At 33.7% G+C, this 24186-nt stretch overlaps 1 protein-coding gene across 10 annotated transcripts in view; it reads left to right on the forward strand.

Annotated features, from left to right (window-relative positions):
- Nucleotides 1–5012: 5012 nt before the first annotated feature.
- Nucleotides 5013–24186, forward strand: part of LOC114282669 (putative LRR receptor-like serine/threonine-protein kinase At1g53430) — a 108673-nt gene continuing 89499 nt past the window's right edge. For 7 of the 10 annotated variants that reach the window (XM_082887540.1, XM_082887542.1, XM_082887544.1 and 4 more), the window contains exons 1-2: nucleotides 5025–5190; nucleotides 23781–23852. In XM_082887540.1, the coding sequence (XP_082743666.1) occupies nucleotides 5096–5190; nucleotides 23781–23852 (167 nt within the window). In that variant the 5' untranslated portion in view covers nucleotides 5025–5095. Of the gene's footprint in view, nucleotides 5191–14322; nucleotides 14401–23780; nucleotides 23853–24186 lie in introns of those variants that run through there. The other 3 variants (XM_082887539.1, XM_082887541.1, XM_082887543.1) reach the window with 2 other exon arrangements.

The raw sequence follows: 24186 nt of genomic DNA on the forward strand, positions 1-24186 counted from the left end.
AGGATTTTTTATCTCGGTTAGCTTGAACAACGGTAGCTCGGTTGAAAGACAATAATCCCAATCATGCTACGCAGATGGAATTAAGAGGTAATTGAGAGGGTAATTTGTGTACAAATTGGGCCAAGCTAGGTAAGGTCGTTTTCTGAGGTTGGGCCACGCATTGGGCCAAGCTATGTACTTAAATAGCTCGGTCCCAGGCTAACGGTTGCTAGGACGGTCAATAGGTTTGGGCCTAGCTATCTGTGTATGGCCAATAAAACAAACTGGAGTGATACGTCGATTACATGAAAAAAGCCAAGCTAGAAGTAGCTTGGTGGGATAACTCATGGCAATCAGGGATTGTTTAGCTCGGTCAGAGGAATAGTTGCACAACGTAACTCAATTAGGCACAGTTAGCCGAGCAAGGTTTTGGCCATCTCACTTGGCTTGTAGTAAGGAGGGTGTTCTAAGGATAAGTATTATCCTTAAATATAAGACTCTTAGGAGAACTCTGCTAAGGAGAGTTAGAGTCCTACTAGGATTATGCAATGTAGAACTTATAAAAGTTCATGACAAAACCTATGCACAGATAATGCAACTCTTACTCACAAATACATAGAGCATATTGTCTATTGTCTATTGTCTACTTGCTGACTTAGGCATTGGAGGAGTTTCTGGCACACACTCGTCAGCTAACTCACGTGTGTTTTTAGGTAGCAAAGCGACGACTTTAGAGGAGTGCAAACTTGGTCAACAGAATTATACGAGAAGATTATTTCATGCTCGTACAATTATTTATCTACCATTTATATAAGTTTTGATTACTTTAACCATACTAAATGAAGGTCAATATAATTATATCAAATTTATATAGCTAATTATATTTTTTTGTCAAACTTCATGGGAGGTTAGTGTAATTTACCCCTTCTCTTCCCTCCCCCCTCCACAAAAAAATAAAATAAATAAATAAATAAAAAATAAAAATAAGTGAAATATATCAATAAAATTATCGTGTGGCTCGATCCCGAATGCGAGCGGGATTCAATCGTGATTGATAATACAGTCAAAAAGACTGGCAAGCGAGATGGTTGTTAATAGTACTCCATTTGCATCAATTCATTCTGTCGTCCACAATAACATAGGCAACATCGGATCCCAAATCCGCTCGTACAAGCAAACAAATGAAACTATTATGAAAGTACGTGCCCGTGCAAAGCATTAAAATAATTTATATTGAAAAACAAAATCGGTAACTTCACCCATGGAAAATGAATCCTATCAAAGGCCTGTTTGCTAACATTAGCCCTATCCGCAGATTGGCCTGTTTAGCTTGTTTACTTATATAGTTATCTTCCTTCCCTATCAACCAAAGTCTTTCGACCAAATCCCCCTAAAAATCGTGCAATATCGTAACTAAAAAAATTGGATAAATTACACTTTGTCTCATAAGTTTCAAGATTTTTTTGCTTTGGTTTTTAAAGTAATTTTTTTTTTTTTCCATTTTGGCCCATAACATATGGAATCTTTTTCTAATTTACTTCCAAAACAAATTTTCATCCAATTTTGGAAGGAAAATACCACATTGGCTACCACGTGGTGCCATGTAGCCACATGTCATAAGAATGGGTAAATGCACTTTGTACCCTTAAGTTTCAGGTGCCTCTATTTACACACAACATATCATCTCAAGACACAACAATACTTAATTCACACCTTTAATAATTTAATAAATAATAAATTTGTTCAATACACACACAATGTTCCATTTTTACCCTTAATCACACACCCCACCACAGCCATCACCTGCAACCCAGCTCTGTCGCTGGCGCCGGTGTTAGCCCCTCCTCCTTGGCCTCTCTTCTTCAAGCCACCATTGCGATCTGCCCTTCAACCTCCTCCACTTCGGATCTAAGGTTTCAAAGGGTAGAGATTTAGGGTTTCAGAGGCGAAGGGAAAAGGAAGAAGAAGAAAGGAAAGAATGGTGAGAAAAGGGTATCGGAGGGAGGGGGCTAGAGAGGGAAGCTGACGGGAGAGGTGCTGCAAGAGTGGCGCAGAGGGGTGGAGAGGATGGCACGAAGCTAGTGGAGTGGCGACGTCATCACTGGCATCGGCTAGGGTTTGCAGTGGCACCATAGATCTTCTACCCTCTCCCTATTGCCACCAAAACCCCCTTCCACAAAAGCATGAGAGAGAGAGAGAGAGAGAGAGAGAGAAAGAGAGAGAGAGCGAGTGAGAGATATGCGATTTACCGAAAGAGAAGATCGCAAAATCTAAGTTGTGGGGGAGTGCTTGCGACAGAGGGAGAAGATGAGAGAGACGTTGGCGGCTGCGGGAGGATGAGGGAGAGAGGTTGACAACAGCAGGAGATGGGGAAGTCACTGGCGGCGGCGGCGGAAGAAGGAGCTACTCGTTAGGGATTCGGAGAAGAGAGAAAAGAGAGATAGAGAAGAAGAGGATATTTTGGTAATTCTCTTTATGGACAGAATAGTAATTAAAAAAAATGGTGTAGGATGAGTAAATTAGTGATGTGTAAATAGAGGCACCCTTAAGTTTCACATTTTTTTCACATTTGCCCTTAAAATATTTTTCTTCCCACTTTGCCCCCTTAATGTTTGTAAATTTACACACAAAATAAAGTACTGTCCAATTTTGGATGGTAAAATGCCACTTAGGTATCCATTTTGCATAAAAATAAATTATATTAAAAATTGTGGAGTTTTCGTAACTTGTTTTTATTTATTTTTATTTTTATTTGGAATAATTAGAAACAATTTGACAAATACAAATACCAAAAAATATATTTATTAATTTTCAAAAAATATTCCAACCACCCCAAAATTATATGAATATTTTGGTCTTTTTATTTTTTCTATTTTTTAGAAAACAAATTACAAAAAGCTCACCCAAATAAAGAGGTATTTGGGTGTAATTGAACATTGATCGTTGTACATGGTGAGATGATGAAGAAAGGGGACAGAAGGAGCTGATGGAGGTAGAGAGGTGCTAAAGGTTGGGGCAAAGAAGAGAAGACTGAAGAAGCAATGAAAGTTTGTGGATAAATTTGAAAAGGAAAAGGAGATAGGGGTTAGAATTTTGGGGTTTGGGTTTGGATCTTATAAATTTGGACAAAAATTGGTTTTGGGGGTAAATTGAAAAAAAATTACAAACATTAAAGGTCAAAATGAAAAACTATGAAACTTAAAGGGAGCAAAGGAGAATTTAATCATTTTGACATGTGCCATGTAGCATTTTCCATCCAAAATTGGACAGAAGTTTGTGTTGAAAATATATTGCAAAAAACTACAAATGTTAGGGGCCAAAATGAAGAAGAAAAAAAATTAATGGTCAGAGTAAGAAAATTGTCAAGTTCAAAGGGGCAAACTATAATTTATCAGTAAAAATATATATAAAAAAATAGGCTTCTAAGCCTTTTGTTTTTTGAATTTAGCAATATTATGAACCCAGACTTAATTATTTAAAAATTATTTATAACTATTATCTTATTATTTAAATTTATTCTACATATAAATCACACACTACGCATGTAATTTTTACCCTCACAACCATTCACCCAGAATGATTCCTAGAGTAATTCTTTTGAATTATGAAGGGAGAAAACAAGCATTTTAAGTCTATATCACGCAAGGCTTTAACTATATTTATAATTTTAGAGGAAGTCTATGCAATTTTACAAGTCATATTGCAAAGAGTAGTACATAATATTAAAGGCGAATTACATTAATAGTCCAAGTGATTTAAATTTTATGTTACTTTGTTTCATTACTTTTTAATTGTGATATATGTAACCTTAAATTTTAAATCTTATTATAAATAAAACAATCAAATATGTTTAAAGGGTAAAGCTTGTTAGACAACTTATTTTGTGTTAGTTAACTTGTATGTTGTTTGAAATTTAATGGTATTTTTTTAATGAATAATGCTGAAACTTTTTTAGTTATAAATTTCTGTTTGTTTTGGTTTTTAGCATCTGTTTTTAGAAAAATATTCTAATAAACTAAAAAATAAATTGGCAAAAAAAATTAAAAACACATCAGTTTTATATAATTTTATCTTTGAGAAAGGTAAAAATAATTTTTTTCGATATTTATTTTCATTAAATTAGTTTCTAGTTTTTCGAAAGTCAAACATGACGACAACTTTGATATCATTATTAAATTAATCCATTAAATCAAAAAATCCAAAATTCAAAACATTTCACATATTAAACATATCGATTATACATTAAAAATATAATAACCATTCATTATATGATAACCATTAAAAAAAATATCAGTTAACAAAAAATACAATCGTCTATTAGATGATAACCATCGAAAAATATCAACAAAAACAACAATACATTACATGATTATCATCCAAATACATACTAAAAATTAATTTAGTATAAAAATAAATAAATATGTAAAACATTTATTATTTTCATATAATTTTATCTTTAATGGGTAGAAATAATTTTTAAAAATTTAAAAATAATTTTTTGGCATTTATTTTTGTCAAACTAGTTTATATTTTATCAAATTGATGGCTTTGCCTTTGAAATTAAATAATGATATCATCAATTGTCCTTATTTAAAACGAGATTTAAAATTTAGAGTCAAATATATCACAATTAAAATATCAAAAATCAAAATAATACAAGTCCCAAATTATAAGGAGGATTAATGTAATCTGCCCTAATATTAATACAGAATAATGTGGTAATTGTTGATATTGTCATTTAAATCAAAAGAGCCATTGATGGGGTTTATGTATATATATATATATATATATATGTCAGTGTATATTATTTTTGTCAAATTTTTTCTATGAATATCATATTTTGACACATAAAAGTTAGAATTTTGGGTGGTGGTGGTCCGGGAAAGAGGTTTTATTTATTTATTTATTTTTATTTGATGCTTCTTGATAGGTTCATAATCGGAATCTCCTTTTAAAAGTTAAAGGATAAAAAGCAGCTTTACCTAATTGCTTTTCAAATAATTATAAAATACATTTTATATTTAAAGAACCCCACCCTGCTTAATTAAATCCATCATCTGTTTTTGAGAGAGAGAGAGAGAGAGAGAGAGAGAGAGATGAAAGAGCATCTGTTACTATGCAGGTTGTTATGTTCAATTTTGCTGCTTTCGGCGCTGACTGGCAAAACAATAGTCTTTTCCACTTCAAACGGAACCCTGCCCCAAGAAGAAGGTAATAAAATAGAGTTATCTTATTTTAATGATATATATAGTTATATGAAAACCAACTTCTTTCTTCATACTTTTGCTAATTACGCACTTCTATTATACTTTATAACAAAAATTTATACGGGGTGTCATTAATTTATTTTATGATTTTTATTTTCTTTTGGGTATATATAATATGTTTCAGTTACGATTATTATAATCTTCAATTATGACTTATCATGTAATGTCTTAAAATAATGTATATGTCTTCATAATAGCACTATATGAGTATGAAATATTTGTCGCACACATACACCTTGTGATTAAATTTGAATATCTCTTGAAATGACTTCATAAGACCTGCGTAGGCCTGCGTTCACAATTCAGGTAAACTTATCAGTGGTGAGTATATGTCGAAAAATCCCTCTGATACTTAAGTTAAGTCTCTTAAAATCAATATAGGGAAAACTTTGAATTCTGTAAACAAAGTTGAATTATCTGGATGAGGTTAACTCTGAGCCTTTATATGTTCCACATGATAGAACCTTAATCACTATGTTTGGTTCCATTTTTCTAAAAACAGTTTTCAAAAAATTTTACTTTCTTATTTTTCGTATTTTTTTGTTTTTACTGAATCTTTTTAATATTTTATGCAAATTTTTTACTTTTTAGACACACCTAACATAAATACACCTAAAAAGTAAAAAAAAAAAATTGTAAAAAAAATCATTTAAAAATTTACTAAATACCAAAAATACAAAAATTTAGTACATTTTTTATATTTTTATGTATTTCTTAATTTTTTTAAAAAAAAAATTCACATTTTTTTTACTTTTTAGATACATCTAAGTAAGGTACATCTAAAAAAGTAAAAAAATGTTTAAAATTTTAAAAATATTCATTAAAAACAAAAAAATACGAAAATTAAAAAACTCAATTTTCAAAAAACTTAATCCAAAAAACTCAAACCAAACACACACAATAAAACTCTAATTCCTCTTTCTAGAATCTTACTAGGACAGCCAACCTCTTAAATGATAACACCTATCCTAGTACCTTGACAATACAAATCCAAGTGAAGTATTCCAACTAAATTGGCAGCCGGACTGGGCAAACCATCAATTCGGTTGCATACAGTTCACGAAACTATATCGACCAAGTCTTGGTAACTTTAACTAGGTCAATCGAGCAAAAGCCGATCAATAGAGTCGCTCTACGTCTGCTCAGCTCATACCAATGCGAGGTCTACCACTAGCCAAAGACTTAGCTAGGCGGGTCAAAATTCATGCTAGGCCGGCCAAAGCCCATACTAGAACTATGCAAAGCTTGTACGTTCAATAGGCCAACCCAATTCTGCCCGACTAACACCAGGGCCAGGCCATCTGTACAGTTGAACATCCACTGTTCGACCTAAACCTGAGCCCATCTGTCCGGCTAAATATACACGTTCGGTCCAATAGTCTAGCATAATTCCCTCTCTCAAGCACCATAAAATTTTGTAATATAAATTATAAAATGTCATAATTTCTTACCATAAAAGTATTTGTTGCTCACCACAGAGCATATTACTTTTATTTTACTGTGCAAACTATAATGGACATTTGTAACTTTTACCACAAATTAATATAACACATCATAAATATTTGTAATTTTTACCATACAGACTCACAATTTTCTTATGATGTGCCTTTTAAATGTGTATATTATAAAATTTCCTTAAGAGATTAATAGAAGTTAAAATACTGAGATTTGTAAGTAGGGAAAAATAAAAATAAGAAAGAAGACGAAAGAATAGGTGGTTATGCAACTGTTATCTTAAATGAGTGTTTGAGGGCAACTTTAAAAAATAAATAAATAAATAAAATAAAATAAAGATTTTTTTTCCTTTAGTGTTATTTTTTCAACAAGTTCAAAAAATAAATAAATAAATAAAAGCCCAAAAAAGCCAAAAAAACTAACAGAATAATTAACAAAAATCAAACCCCAAACACGCACTGTCCAAGAAATCATCCCTGTTGTCATCGTTTAAGTTTATGCGTACATCTGATTAACGAAAATCATATAATTTAATTGTATTTTTTTATAGTTTATTCTTAAAATTATAATTGATGGGCCTTTTAAAATAAAATTAAAACAAAAAAAAAAACAAATATGATTATATCTAGTTATTGAATAAATTAAATTTTTATCATGAATGATTTATACATAACTCAAAAATATGAACAATATCATAATGGGCCACATAGAGTTTGAGGTGGTTGTGCACTCTGCGCAACTACTACTGGCCTATTGAATCTATTTTGGATCCATTCAAATGATCTGAACGATTTAATTTTTAGAATATATTAAATAAAATATATGTAGAAAAAATTTAATTAATCAAACCACCGATATATGATTAATTTGATTTTTTTACAGACATTTACTGTAAGATGTCAACCGTTGGAATCATAAGAGACCCAACACACTCTTGGGACTTCTATCAAAGAATTTGTCTGCAGCAAAAATAAATAAATAAATAAAATAAATAATCACCAAATCAAACAACACCACAACACCCATATCTAACACAAATAAAAAAGAGTTTGACTTCTCTCAGTTTGGAAATTCAATTTGATAGAACATTGGAATTTAGTGGGTTTATTATGAGTCCTATCTAGGTGATTCGAACCATTCATATTTTAAGATTTGTTGAGAACAGTAAATATATAAAAAAAATCAAGATGATTGAATTTTAGTAGTTATATGTTTGAATCACATTTGTCTTAAAAAAAGTAAATAGTGTAAGAATTTATGTATTATTAATTGATTGATGTATTACAAGATGTATTGTATTACAAATCAGAGTGGGTTATTATATAGGAGAGAGTTTGGGTAGTAGGTGAGGAGTAGGTGAGGGTGAATTGGTGGTAGGTGGAGTGTAGTAGGTGAGTGTGAATGGTAAATTCTAACAGCCCCCCGCAAACTCAAGGAGGATAGGAACTAACCAACTGGAGTTTGGAGAGAGTAACAAAACAAGAAAATATATAAAAATAAGAAAATACATAAAAATAAAAATAAAAAAGATAGGGGACACTGTATGGTCGTGTCAGACCGTTGGTGAAGACTCTGAAAGGTGGTGCCATAACGTGGTAGAGGACACTGGATGGGTGTGCCATAACGGTGTAGAGGACACTGGATGGTGGTGTCATAACGTTGTAGAGGACACTGGATGGCGGTGTCATAACGGTGTAGAGGACACTGGATGCTAACCGGAATCAAATGTCGGGACAGTTTATAGGGTCATGTCGGACCGTTGTAAAAGTGGCACCCTCAAAAGGCGTGCCCAATTTTATCAAAAGGCGTGCCATCAAAAGGCGTGCCCAATTTTATCAAAAGACGTGCCAGACATGATGGCGAGGCACGTGGGCGCCTTGACTTGTGCGCACGGTTGTCGGCTGGTGGCAAGAGGCGCGCGATGCGCGTGGCTGCCTCGGCTATAAGACAGAGGCTGAGGCTGAGGCAAAAAAAAACTGCGAGAGAAATTCTGAGAGAGATTGTGGAGAGAGATTCTGTAACACTCTGTTTTCTGAGAGAGAGTTCTGAGAGAGATACTGGGTAACACTCTGGTGCCTAGAAAATGGCTTCATCGTCTTCCCGCGGGCTGCTCACCCTCTTTCCCGACCTCAACGAGTCAACGAGAGAGAGAACTGGTGCGGTGGCACTGGAAACTCAACCAAGCGCCCCGGAGTTTGCTCCGTTGAACTTTCCGATGCGGGCTGTGGAGCAAAGAATGGCAGGGCAGTCAGATGTTGAAGCCAATCAATATACACTGAAGTCATGTGTGGAAACCATGACTGCGGTTACAAATTTGTCGAACCGGCTGCAGAGTAGAACAAATGAGGTGCAGCATTTGAACGGCCAACTGGCTCTGCTCCAGCGCATGTATAAGGATGCGCGAACAGAGATAAGCGTGCTGAAGGCGGAAAACAAGGAGCTGAAGCGGAAGGCCACGGTGATGTTCCGATTTGGAGGGCCGCCATATGCTGCTGTGGAGGAGCAGGGAGTAGTGATCGTGCCCAGTGGAGTGGGAAACACGGAGGCAACACCGTCAAGGGCCGCACAGGACGGAGGCAAGAAGAAGAGACCTGCAGCAGAGTAGAGAAGAAAAATCCCACGGTGGATGTGGGTGTTTGGTTTTGGTTTGTGTGTCTTGTTTTTTTTTTTTTTTTTTTTTTTTTTTTTTGTAAAATGGTGATCGGGGTGAGCCCCAACAGGAATAAAATGAGTGTGGTGTGCAGTTCTTCTTCTTCTGCTGTTTTTTTTTTTTTTTTGTTTTTTTTTATGGGCAAAGAAAGAATAATGAAAACAAGGTTTCGTGACCCACGGTGTTGTGAAAACCGGCAATGGTTTTTTTTTTTTTTTTTTTTTTTTTAAATAATAATAATAATAATAATAGAATATAGTATAATAGTGTGGGGGAACAAGCCCACGAGGAAAAGTAAGAACATTGAGATGCAAATCAAAAAAATATATATATATTATAGTATAATAAAAAAATAATAATAATAAATAAATAAATAAAGGAATAAAGTGAAAGGAGATAAGAACATGATGATGGCTTTGGTGGGTGGAGGCTGTGGGTGAATTGCAGAAGTGGACGTGGGTGCTGTAGTGAATATAGTATAATAGGCATATATTAAAATAAAAGAAATATTATAGTATAATAAAAAGGGAGATAATAGATATATATAAAAAAAAAGTGGGAGAGGGAATCAAGAAAGAAGAATGGGACACACACATGGACAGCCACGTCTTGGGACACACACATGGAGTAGTAGCTCCACCCGTAAAAGGCAAGCCGCGGAATGCCAAACTTGGATGCTGATTCAAGGGTCCAACCGAGGAAGCCATCAGATATGAGGCAGGTGACTTGGATGCTGACATACATCTCCCTATATATTTGTGTCAGTTCTACGGCACCAAAAGTTTTCTTCTAATTAAAGTCCTTAGAATTTCAAATTTTAAAGAGTGTTACTATTAGCACCCTAATTAATACTTTAGAATCCCACTTGTAAAATTTAAAATCTTAGAAATTTCTAGCAACCCCCAAATAATACTAAAATTATCCTTCTAAAAACATCAAACCCATCAAAATGCACACCCCTAAAAACCCTCTATCTCCCAAAACTCTTAACAGTTGATCTCACCAATCTTCCTCTCACTGTTGAAGTCACTAATCTTTCTCTGACCATTGAGAGAGTTGTGCCATTGATATCATCGTTGTTGATATCTATCACAGCCGAAGCCGATCTCTCTTTGTCATCAATCTCTTCGTTGTCATGTTTGGACTTGTGTTGTTGAACAAATTACCTATGTTTAGACCTGTGTTACGAAATAATTTGTACATATTTGGACATGTGTTACCAAACATTATAAAAATGTGAAGTCTTGCGTTTGTGAACAAATCTAACCCATCAAAGTTTAACAAGCAAAGATAAGTATGCATCAACCAGTTTGATTAACAAATAAAACTAAAGTTCATCGTATAACCAAAACATAAGTATGCATTAAGGTTACATCCAAAGTGCTGAATATATGAATAAAAAAGCTTGAATAAGTGCCGAACATATGAATAATATTCGGTTAGACGTTGCCGAACTAATGCCTTTAATTCAGCCTTGTATTGCTATTTTTTTCCACATATGTTTGGGAGTTCAGTACAAAAAAAAAAAAGACATAGTTTTCACAATTTTTTTTTTTTTTGTATTTCTTTGTTTTTTAAAAAGTTTATCATTATACAAGATCAACCTCATCCGAGCTACGAATATCATCCAAGCTATAAACCTCCTCCGAACTTACATTATGATGCTCCATTCATCTCATGGTATTGGGATTGTCGGAAAAACTTTTACTCACTGCTATTGTCGAAGAAGTGTTGTTGTTGAAAGCCTAGCTGCTCGAGGGTTTTGAAGGGTTCAGACCAAGGTTTGGACGCCCATGGTGGCATGACCCATCAGGAGACCCATATAATTTGAATTAACCACCTTATCCAAAGGATAAGGATATGAGCCTAACAAACCCATCTCATCTGGAAGATAAAAATGTGAGTAGTTAGGGATTCTTTGGTGACCAAATCAAATGCGTATAACGTATTTTGATTAATCAAATATCATTCAAAAAATATTCTCTCTCTATCTCTCTGCCATTCAAGAACAGTAGCCTTTGTACAGTGGATTGTGAGGGTGATTCTCACACCGTAGTAATCACTTCACTGCTAGAAGGTTCGAATTCATGATTTGGAAGCACGTGATTCACCCTAACTTTCATTGTTTTGGATTCAACAGATAAAAGTTATGCTTGAATCTGTTTATCTACTGCGTAATATTTATCCTACATTTTGTGTTTTCACTTTTATGTTAAAAAAAGAGGACACATTTTTGTAACTTTGCACTTTTAAATTAATAAATGAGGGTGTATATTTATATTAACGTACTTTTAAATTAAAAAACCAGAAACAATTATTTATATTTGTCCATTCTGAAATTAATAAATGGGAACATATATTTATATAATTGCATTTTCAAATTAGAAAATGAGCATATACATATACATTTGTATTTTTAAATTTAAAATATGGACAAATATGTATATTTTTACATTTTTAACTCCAAAAATAGGAATTATATTTGTTTGACCAAATGCTCCAATTTTATTTTTTGAGCCATTGATTTACTTGCCAACTTTTCAAGAAGTTCATTTTGTTACTTCCAATAAGCTGTCAATGAGGTGCCTTCCCACACTGATGTGTTGGGAAGTGTTAGGTTTTTGTTATTGGCAATTCCATTTGACAAAACTCCTTTCAAGCGTAATTTTATTCGTTCTTTTATTTCAGTGAGGTTATGAGTATTTAGAAGTGAATCAAACCCTAATTGTGTCTTTGCAAAGGAGTTTGTGATGTTAATTCTTTTATGTTTGCCACTTTGCTGAATATGTCGGGGTCGAGGTGCAACGCCCCTGAAGTAAAAAATGCAGTCGAAGTTGCTTGACCACTAGAGCGGCCATTTGTGTGCTCGAGCAAAGAATCTCTGGTTCCAGAAGTTTGAACTGTCTGCAAAAGTATTGGGAGTTGTGTTTTTGCGCTCGAGCGGCACTTTTTATGCTCGAGCGTAGATCCATGTTCTGAAACACGCGTTTTAGTCAGCCCGCTTGAGCAGCCATTTTTGCGCTTTAGCGGAGATCGTAATTTTGTTTTCTATAAATTTGCGATTAATTCAGTTTCTAGGGTACAGCTTCCAGATCTTTTTCTTAAGTATTTAGGTTTTCATCTGAAACTTCTTCGCCAGTTTCTTTGATGTTTGTTTGAGTTAACTCATGCTTTGAAGAGTATACATCAAAGGATTGTTTGTTTCATTCAATACAAAAGAGAAAGTTGTTCTTCGGTGGATTCTGGAGTGGCTTATCGTCGTCCATTCGACATCAACGTTGTGGGTTCAACATTGGGCAAGACAAGTCCAAGGTGAAGATAGTGGTGGAAGAGGCACATTGGGGTCGGTTCAATTCAGGCATGAATTCGTTAGGTAATTGAGGGTACACTTGTTAGTTCCTTTTGATCTTCTTAGTGAATTGTTTTGTGGTTGTGGCCCGTGAGTTTTTTATTGCAATTAGAGGCGTTCCGATTATAGTTTTCCGTGTTAAATCATGGTGTTGATTCGTTTTTGATTGTTTGATTTGAATTGTTTTTTACTATTTAAAATTGATACATAATCACAAATCAATATATTGGGGATTTAGATTTTTTTCAAGAAGGATTGTGATCGACATTGATTGGACGTGTGGTTACAAATCAGGTGCATAAAGTTTACATCCGCTCTATCAAACTTATCATTGTCAACTATTAAAGGATTTAAAAATGTTACATATCTCAAAAATTCTATTAAAAATTTTATCAAATGTCTCACATGAATGTGAGACTCACATTATGTAGGTCTCATACCCATGTGAAATATTTGATTGAATTGTTAGGGGAGCATCACCCTAAAGGATTCCTATTGTTGTGTGCATCACATGCCTAGGAAGAGGAACAGGAACAATGTGAGAAACAAAACAGAGAGGTCATGAAAGTGAGAGAGAGAGAGAGTGTGTGTGAATTACAGTTAATTGATGTTGCGAATGATGTTATTTACTTATAATGGAAAGACGCAACAGGTAGGAGATTCGGTCAACTTTCCGTCAAAGTTTGAATTTTGGTTTGCACGCAAATACAGTGGTCAACTCTATTTTTGGACCGAGTGTTAATCACCGATTTGAAAATTAATTAATCTAAGCATGAGCTTTTGAACAGAAAGATTCCGGTTCAGTTTGGTAAGTCTCTTAAATTATAGTTTTATTTATTGATTTAAGTATATTGTTTGTTTTAAATTTTCAAATCATAATTCTATACTTATTTGTCAAAACTCAATTTAAAACGTAATCATTATTTTTCAAAACTCATAACCAAATACATAATTCAAAACTCAATTCAAATCAATATTTTAATATTTTAAATATTTTAATTTTGTTAAGATTTTAAATATTTTAATATTTAAATATGTTACGATTTTTTTAATTTTTTGGAATATTTTTAAATATTTTAATTTTTAAATATTACGATTTTAATTTTTTAAATTTTAAAATATTTTATAAAAATAAATTCAAACTCTATTTTATAAACATATTTTTAAATATTTTAATGTTTTTGTTATGTATTTGGTTACGATTTGAGTATAGAGTTGTGAAAGTAGTATGTAGTTTCAAGTTATGTGTTGTGAAAGTAATGTATTTTGTTATGAGTTATAACAATTTGAATCAAATTTTGAAAACCTTTTTCAAAACTCATAACCAAACAAATTTTCTTACTTCACATGTCAAATCAAACTTTCAAAACTCAATTTCACACTCAATTCAACACTCTATTCAAAAATCATAACTAAACAAATTGTCTATACTCAAATCATAATTTCAAAACACACAAATTCAAAATACAACTCATATTCTCAAATCATAGTTAAAAAATCTTACCAAACGGAGCCTCATTTTCATTCCATATTCATTAGCAAAGTTATTTCCCTTAACCAATTCTTTGTTAAGTTCTCAAAATCTAATTAACGAAGCTTGAAAAACATGCTTGTGTTCCCTTTTGTTGAACTTATATTAACTTAGAATCACGAAAAGATGAGTTTGGGGCAAGAATGGAACCAGTGGAAGGCTATAAAAGGTTATGATCTCTCTGTTTTTGTAAATATTATTGTTTGTTATAAAATTTTAAATATATATATATATATGTAACATTTTATATGTAAAATGACCTCTTAATATAAAAAATATATATCATTCTTTTTTCATTTTGAATTTTCTTTCTATTTTACATGGAAAAAAAAAAATATATTCATCCTATTAGAAATTACTTCTATGGTATTTAATTTTTTTATGTATATATCATATATATATATATACATGTGTGTTTTGTGTATATAGTGAAAAAAATTATTTTCCTTTTAATCTCTTTGATAATGAAAGTCTGATTCCGTTCCTAATTTTGGAGAAACCAACATGCATGGAGAAATGTGTTCATTTTTTATTATTTCAAAGAAACCAATGATTAAATCTTTTCCAAAAACATGTGATTCACTCAAGTATGTAATTCAGTCCGACTTGACACGTATTTCCGTGCAAACAAAAGTAGAACATACATAGTGAAATAAATAAAGCGTAAAGTTACAAATTATGAATTAATTGTAGTTATTCAATAAAAATGAAATAAGACATGCAAATTCAAATTAATCTATGATCTACACTATACGAATGAGGTAAACAATAGTTCGACGTTCAAACCTTTTTTTTTTTTTTTTGGGGGGGGGGGGAACTGGTCGTCAATCAAACCTTGGGGCGCCCATCCGCAGTTCAAAGGTAAGGCGGTGATAAGATATATAATGCACTGCAAATCAATTTCTAAATTCAATTATTTAATCTCATTAAATCCATTTTATTTAATCTACTCGCACAAATTAAAGTAAGTAAAACAAACTTGAAATCAATAACCAACAGGACTCAATAACTTGCCAACAAGGCAATAACTTGACCTTGCGAACGTATACTAAGGCTTATTTTGACAATAAGTTAAAAAAGTTAACGTTTTGATTTTTTAACTTTTTTAGTTAGAAGAAGCCAGCTTTTTTGTCAAAAAAATATCCAAAAAGTTAAATAATTAAAAAATTAATTTTTTACCAATTTCTCAAAACACTTCTATATCCAAAACGTAATATAATTCTAGTTCTTACCCTAATCAAAACCCTTGCTCACTTTGAGTTACGTGTCAGAAAGAAATTTCATCTTCAACCACTGAGGCTACTACTCGACCAACTACATAGGGGGTGTTTGGCAATCAGAGGTTGAGGCTATTATAGCCTCTTTTGGAAAATTAGCCCAAAAGCTATCACTGTAGCACCTTTTTACTGATTTTCAAAAAAAAAAAAAAATAGGCTGCTGCCCGGACAGTGTAGGCATAGCCTACACTGTCACAGCCGGACAGTGGTAATTTTGCCCCTTTATATCAATTTTAAAAATAAAAAGTTAGGGATAAATCTGTCATTTCAAATTTAAATATCATTTCAACACACTTTCTAATACAACAACTCAACTAAAAATTCATCTTATCTTCCCAAACACAAAACTAAAATAGCCTACTAAAATAGCCAAAAAACCAAATAGCCTACTAAAATGGCCACTTCCCAAACGAGGCCATAGTGTTGGGGGTGTCTTAACATCCAGGTAGTGGATCTACTACATTTCTCAAGCATACCAAATCACAGTACTAGCAAGAAGCTTGTAACTCTAGCCAAGCCCATAAAATCAACACCAGCAGGACATGCTCGAAAATCAACAACACTAAGACAAGCTCGAAAATCAACTAGGTGTATGGGTCTTTTGAGAAGTGGATTATAATCCACTTCTCAAATTATAACTCATTTCCTTCTCTCATAAAAAGTTGATTATAATCAATTTTAATCAACTTTTAATCAAAAAGTTGATTATAACTATCTTTTCAAAATAGCTCATAGTAAACACCACAACCTGATTATTTAACACTTGTTCAGTTATCACTTTTCATACTTGAAATATTTTCCAACACTTGGCCATTTTTCTAAACAATTCCTCTTTCTGTCTAATTTTACCAAATTGCCCCTATGACTATAATAGAGGTAAATCTATTTCCACATATCAAATCCTCTTAGTGCACATCATTTCTCTAGACATACATTTGATGAATTTGAAATCTTATAGTTTGCTCAGTTCACATCCTACCATATCAAAAATGTCCTCATCTTCTTCATCATTCAAACCCTAACCCTAGCTCCCTAATTCTTATCTTATTCATTCATTGCCAACCAGCCACCACCTTCTTCGCCAAAAACTTGTACTGCCACCACCATTCATTATTCTACCGTCGTCGGCTACCATTAGCAATCTATTTACTCCACAACATCTAGTTTTGCTACCCACTATTTCTTTCTAAACCCTAGGCGATGTAGCCCCCATATCTACACCGCCCTATTTGCCATGAATATGGGGTCTTTCAGTGCAGAGCTTAAGGAAGATGACGTTGGAGACAAAGTTGAAAAAGATAGTGCTACAGAAAGAGTAGTGGAAGTCATCGCCACCAAGGAAGTAGTGAGTTAGGAATTAGAATTTTGGATGAGGAAGATAAGGTTATTTTGATTATTTTATTTTTGGAAAAAATTGTAATAAAAAAAATAATTCATTAAGTTTGTACACAAAGAGTATATAGTGTGTGGAAATAGAATTTTTTTTTTTTTTTTGATCAGCAGTGTGTGGATATAGAATTATCCCTATAATAGTAATATATTCAAGTGTGAAATGACCAAAATGTTGATAAGGACCAAAACTTTACCCCTAAGGGTCCAATTATCTAAATCGCAAATTACCAAAATGCCCTTAAGGCACAAAATACTATTTGACCTTCCATTAACCCCAAGTTAATTTCCCTACTTTTGAAAGACTATTTTACGACTAATGGATCAAAATTACCCTTTTGGTCTTGAGTCTAAAATGCATAAAATAATCCAAATAAGCCATAAAAGTAACTTAAATCCTAAAATAATAATGGGAACATACATTTTCAAGAAAACAGTAAACAAAACTAGTTAGTAAAATGTAAGAAAAATAGCAAATCGCACTCAAATCAAGCCATCTTCTAAACTAGATCATTTAAACCCATGGTTAGTCCAACTAAATCATTTTTTCCAATTTCTTAACATTTTAATGATATACTAGAAAATCAAAGTGACCAAATCAGCATACTCTTTACATCAATAGTCATGGAATATGCCATTGATAACACTTTTTAGGTTTGAACATGAAAAGCCCTAATTTCATATTTACTAGTTTCATGATTTCATTCAAAATATGACAATATGAAATCAACATAATAGCACACTTTTTGGGGTTTCATGGCATGATTGACATTTTAACAACAAAATAGTGATTTAAACTAGAAAATTTGGACCCTTGACTTAATCATTTCTTAGCTTCTTTTTTGGTTGCCGAATGTTGATAGCTCCATCTTCAATATATTTGTCAAGAATGGCATGGAGTTCTTCATCATTGCAATCTATGGATGGCATGACTTCGAATAAGCCATCCCTTTCCCTCTTTCTATTAGAAGAAGATTCCTTTCAATATGAATGGCTCTGGGCTGCCATGGCTTGATGGGTCATCTATGTTGGAATATCTCCAGTTGCAGGCAACAGTAGACATTTTTGGACAGATATAGCAGTCTTCCTTGTTGAATCAAGGAGTGTAGTAGACTATGAGATCCTCAAGTTTTCCAACAAAGCATGATTCTTCTTAAGAATTTTGTGGATGGAAAAGTTGACAAGAACAGCCTCATCATCATCATCATAATAATCTAGGCTGCATCTTAGAATCTTCTGACATACTCCAGCAACCCCTCTCTGAGCTGACGATTGGTGCTATTAAGGTCAATAACAATGACCTTGTCTTCACTGTGAAAATACTTTTTATAGAATTTTTCCTCCATCTTCTCCTGTTTTTTAATGAACCTCGAAGCAAGATTCATGTACCAAGTGAATGTACAGTCCGTGAGGAATTTTGAGAACTCCCTAAGTTGAAGCTCTCTATCCCTGACATGGGGACTAAGAGAGTTAAAAAATAGCTGATATGCTCTTTTACATTGCATTTATGTTCAGCATAGAGAACAAATGTAGGACTGTCATACTTCTTTGGATATCCAACGGATATGGATGCTGATGAGAAAATGGACTAACTTCATCAACATTTTTTTTTCTTGAATGTGTAAATGCCATGCCATTCAATGCAACCCACACATTGGATTTGACCCTTTAAGTATGTGAATCATTGAGATTCAAGTTGGCAATAAATCATTTTTTCCACAAGTCATTGGATTCCATCTTATATTTATCGAGGGACATATCTAGGGACCATGGAAATCCAAATGACCAAATTGAATACCCATAATTGCCAAATAGAAATTGATTCACAAAACAGAAACAAACTGAGAGGATAATTTATGAGTAAATTGAGCCGAGCTGAGTAATGGGTCGTTCTATGGGTCATAGTAAGAGGGGCTTAGTAAGTGGACCACAGTCCAGATGCTAGTTCAGTCCAGGTATGGAAGGGACCTAGCATGTGTTAAATCGGTCCAAGAATAATCACGGTCACCACGGTCGGAGTAGAGAAAGTTAGCTCGGTCAGGGTATTCGAAGTTGAGGTATGGTGCATTCACTTGATGGATCTCGCTCTGGTTGGCGCGGTGGAAGCTTGCTGAGGTTAGTTCGGTCTCAATGGGCACAACTGAGGTACAAACAGATAAAGGAAAGGAAGGCATAACTCGGTCTAAGTTGTCATTTCAACATGACAATACTAGCTCGGTCGTTTGGTCATACCACCGAGCTAGGACTACCTCACTTGATTTAAGCAGTGAGGGGGGTTGAAAGATAAACATTATCTTTCAGGAGTGTGACTCCTAGGAGGACTCTACATGGAGGAATAAGAGTCCTACTAGGACTGTGCCACGCAGAACCTATAAAAGCTCATAACATCACCTATGGAGAGGTAACACAACTTTGATTCTCGAATACACAGAGCTTTTTGCTTATTTGTCTATTTTGCTGACTTAGGCATCGGAGAGGTATCCGGCACACACCCACCCGCTAGCTCACGTATGTATTTTCAGGGAGTAAAGCGACGACGTTTGGAGGAGCGCAGACTTGATCAACAGGATTATACGAGAAGATTATTCTTACTCGTACACAAACAATAAAAAATAAAAATAAAAAAGAGCTGCCACTTAATTTTTATGGAAAAACTAGGAAACCCTAACTCCATGTTAATTTAGGCATCGAAAAATAAAAAATAAAAATCAAAACTTGATTTGAGAGTTTAGGTACAAAAAGAGAAGATCATTGATTGAGCACCATTTTCACCCAATCTAAGATTGGCCTATACTAGTTTATTTTTTGAGATTTATTTCCATGTCAAATTCATATCTCAATTAAATTCACTTATGCTTTTAAACTAATCCTACCATATATGTTGTAGATACTCCATTTTGAATGACTATAATGCTTAGCCCCACTTGGAAAACATCGCCCTATGATATACTCCAGAATGATTGAAGACTTTCGATTTGACAGCTCTAATCCAAAATTGAATGCACCAAGACTAACTTCAGTTCACCCTAACATCCCAAGAAAACTATTCACAACCAATTTGAGCCACATTGGACCCCTACTGTCCAATTCCTTTCTATTCTCTCTTCACCTTGCACAAGTCCAAAAAATTGTACTACCTTCTTTGCATCATTTTATAAACATTAGAATTTTTAAAACTGATCTATAGAATTTTCAAAGATCTTTCTAATGATATAAAATTCGTCAAAATCTACTTTCAAACAAAGTTTTAGTAGACATTTTCAGATCAATCATTGGTTTTTAACAAAGAGGATAAAATAGTTTTTCCACAAAATTTACAGGCTAGACTTGGACCGGGCTTTATCTATTTTATTTTGGGCCTATTTTAATGGATTAATTTTTGGATAAATGGGTGGCCCAAACCCAAAGCCCGTTTTGAAAAATGCGACATCACGAATGGTCAGATTGACCACGGGCCCAATTTTCTAGGCTAGTGGATGGCAAGACTGGCTCCGTCCCCTTATTTTTTGCAACAGCGATTTTCCCCCTTTTGCCCCCGCTGCACAGTTGGCCTTATCTGTATCCGAATTTGTGCAATCCCATATCATTTTTTGAGTAGAAAATCCCTTCTACAAGAGTTTTTATAAACCCCCTTTCACCTTCATTTATTTTTGTTCAAGATTTGAGTTCAAGAAGTTCAAGAATTAAGTTCCAAATAATTCAAGTGTGGAGCACCAATCTGCAGTGACTTGGCCGAGTTTTAGTCTTTGTGACATTCATCCAGAGGCGAGTTTGGAGTTCTTCCTAGCAAGGAGAAAAACTAAGGGTAGTAAAGCGTTTCCCATTGCGGTTCCACGCTTTAATAGTTTTGTTTTCTGTCTTTTTCTTTTAGTTGTATGGGCATGACCCATATATGATCAAGTCACTATTGGCTTGGTTGCATATAGGTTAGCCATTCATTTTGTTTATCCCTCATGCATCCCTTTTTCCTGTCTATCCCTTTCTAGTTTATTTTAGTATTTCCCCTCTCTTCCCATATTATACTTTTCCCATTCTTTTATTTATTGCCACCTATCATGCATAAGTCTTACCAATTTTGAATTTAAAATTATCAAGATGATAAGTAGAGGCCGACCTTGAGTCGGGCAAGATCGATGCATAAAATCTACCCACTTCATACCTAAGTCCCTGAATTGAGTCCTCTGGTGATAGGACCTTTATATACAGAGTTATTTTACAGTTCTTGTACCTTAAAACCAAGTAACGGTTTTGAGTTTGATTATTGATTGTTTGGTAACTTAGCCTACGTGGAAAAATGATTAAAGGTCTATGCACACCATGTGACGGATCTAAGTGGGCTTCAATAAAATACTATTTGACCGAATTTTCAATAATCTTATGGGTTTTATACATAAGATGGGCAAACGAGGGAATAAGAAAGTTATAAGCCAATTGCACCTCCTCCCAAGGTCGGTTGCTTTTACATATGTAACTCACAAAAGAAAGGATTTTATCTCTTTTTTTTTTCTTTCTTTTTTTTAAATAGCATTAGTATATTAGTATAGTTAGATTACAATTGAAGGGCTGTCATTGCTCCATCAACTCGAACCTTTGACCTCCCACTCACTACACCCTAAGGTGTAACTACTAGACCATTGGGCCACACTCCAATGTTTCCAAAATTGTTTTTTAAGAAAGTTCCCTAAAACTTGGAAAATTACAAAAAAATGACAACTTTCCAAAAAGAAGGAGATTTTACCAACAACTTGAATATTTCCAAAACACTTTCTGTTTGAATAAAATGGAATCAACCTAATATAAGCTATAAAATCTTTCAAATACAAACAGTTTCATAGTGTACAACAATTATATTACATAAGGTAGAGGGTTCTCTCTAATTGGGTTTCCCAACTAGAAGGTATTGTTGGGCCTTTATGGGCCCATTATAGAGCCCGCATTGATCATCCACTACTAAAGAAAGGGCCTTTTGAGTCGGTTTTTTGAGTCGGCAAATTTTACCGTCGCAAAAGGTAGCCTTTTTGAGACGGCACAGAGTTACCGACTCAAATACTAAACCTTTAGCGTCGGCACCGTTGACCGACACAAAAAATTAATATTTGATAGCATTATTTGAGTCGGTTGAATTTACCGATGCAAAAGATAGACCTTTTGAGTCGGCATATACCTTTTGCGTCGGCAAATTTGTGCCGACGCAAAAAATTAGATCTTTTTGTGTCGGCAACTCATGCCGTAGCAAAAAAAAAAAAATTATAGCCAAGATATATATATATTTACTTGATTATATTTAATAAATATATTTATTTATACATATACTTTTATATTAATATTGAGTATATATACTATAAATAATATATATCTCGTTTAATATCTGAAAGAGGTATGGTGGTAAAGTGGACTTAGCGCAGTGATCTCGGGTCAAATTGACCAAATGGTTGTGTGTTCGAAACTTGGGAGCCTCAATGAGTTAAATTTTTTAAAACATTTAACCACTTTTTGAGTCGGCAATCTACCGTCACAAAAAATTAAAACTTTTTGCGTCGGCAGATTGCCGACTCAAAAACTTTTTGCGACCCCACCATTTTCGTCCCTTGAGTTGCCGTCGAAACGCCGTCGCAAAAAGTTTTTGTGTCGGCAAATACGCTATTTGCGACGGCACGCTGCCGACTCAAAAGCCCTGTTTTCTAGTAGTGATCCGAGCCGTTTAATATATAGGGGTTGTCAAGTATTTCATTCCTACAAAACATCATGTTAATCAAATATCAATAAGCACTTGATCAAATTATATTTGTGTTACCAATTTATTTTAAAATTCATACTTACAGTTGACACAAATGTGATTTGATCAAGTGGCTATCGATATCTGATTAACATAATTTTTTGCAAGGATAAAGTACTCGATGAGCTTTACATATTAAACAGTTCGAATCATTGATGTAGGCTCTATAGTGGGCCCACAGAGGTCCAACAACATCCTTCAGTCTGATTTGGACTGGAGAAAAGCGTATCCCAATACATAAAATATCCGAAACATGCTATTAATAAGAAATAATACAAATACATACAAAAAGATACAAAAGGAGGGAAGAGCACTTATCAGGTACTCCTCCGCACCAAAGTCATAAAAACCAAGTTAGCAAATTATATATATATATATATATATGACCTAAAGCATGAAACTAATGCAACAACACATAAAATGAACACCTATAGCCTGGTAGGTGCTAAACGTGGCATATGAGCGTAAAACCATGGCTTTTCACATTTAAAACAATCAAATACCACATAATGCAACAATGAGAATATCTAGTCAATGGGTATATTGGGCCTAGATGCATGATAATCATGTCATGTGATTAAAACTAATGGTACAATGCAAAACAAGTAGCAAAAGTAAGAAAATAATGATTAAAACTACTCTAAATCATGGAATATGCATGACTATGACTTAACCATTATCAAAAGAAAAAATCTTGACTCAAGTATATGAAAATAATAAGAAAACTATAACCTAACCGATAGTTTGGTAGTCAAACCGAAGAATACAAGAGAAACTTGAAAACAAGGCCCCTGGGTGTTTCCCCCAGGCCTTGGAGCTCTCAAGGCACATTTTGGATGTTCAAATACTTCAAGAAGGTCTCCTTTTTTTAGGGTTTTGGGAGAGCTATGAATTTTTGTGTATTTTGGTAGAGGTTTGATGTAAAAAAATGGTAATCAATGTTTCCTTTTCACTAAAAACTAGACAAGGTTTTAGTTAAATCCAATGCATTGATTACATATTACTAAATGCGTTGTAAGGGCATTCTCTTACTAATATGTCCTTTTTTTTTCTTCTTTAGATTTATAATTAGTATTGTTATACATGTAATTATATTTTGTGTTGCAGCGATTTATCAAGTACTAGATTGAAAGGAGAAATACCAAAGGAAATTGGAAAACTTACTTCTCTTACTGAATTGTAAGATTATTTTCTACTATTTCGCTCAATTGGCTTACTTAATCCTTCTTTATAATTTGAAGTTTGATCGTGAAATAGATGTAGACATTCTTTTTAAGAGGAAAGTTCAATTCAGAGCTTAGATATAGGGTTGTGAGGCAAAAAAATGCTTTTTCACTTTCTTCTTCATTCCGTGAAAGGATGAAATTGTTGTTTAGGATATTTCATACAAGTCATTAGAGCAATGAGACGTGACACCTTCTCAAAACTCAATAAGTTTTTCTTGCTCTCCGTTGATATGACTATGTACTATGTCAAATTAATGCATTAATTAATTTCAAAATTTTGGAAGTGC

The sequence above is a fragment of the Camellia sinensis genome, chromosome 9, assembly GCF_055761805.1.
Source record: "Camellia sinensis isolate YWXY chromosome 9, ASM5576180v1, whole genome shotgun sequence".
NCBI classification, from domain to species: Eukaryota; Viridiplantae; Streptophyta; class Magnoliopsida; order Ericales; family Theaceae; genus Camellia; species Camellia sinensis.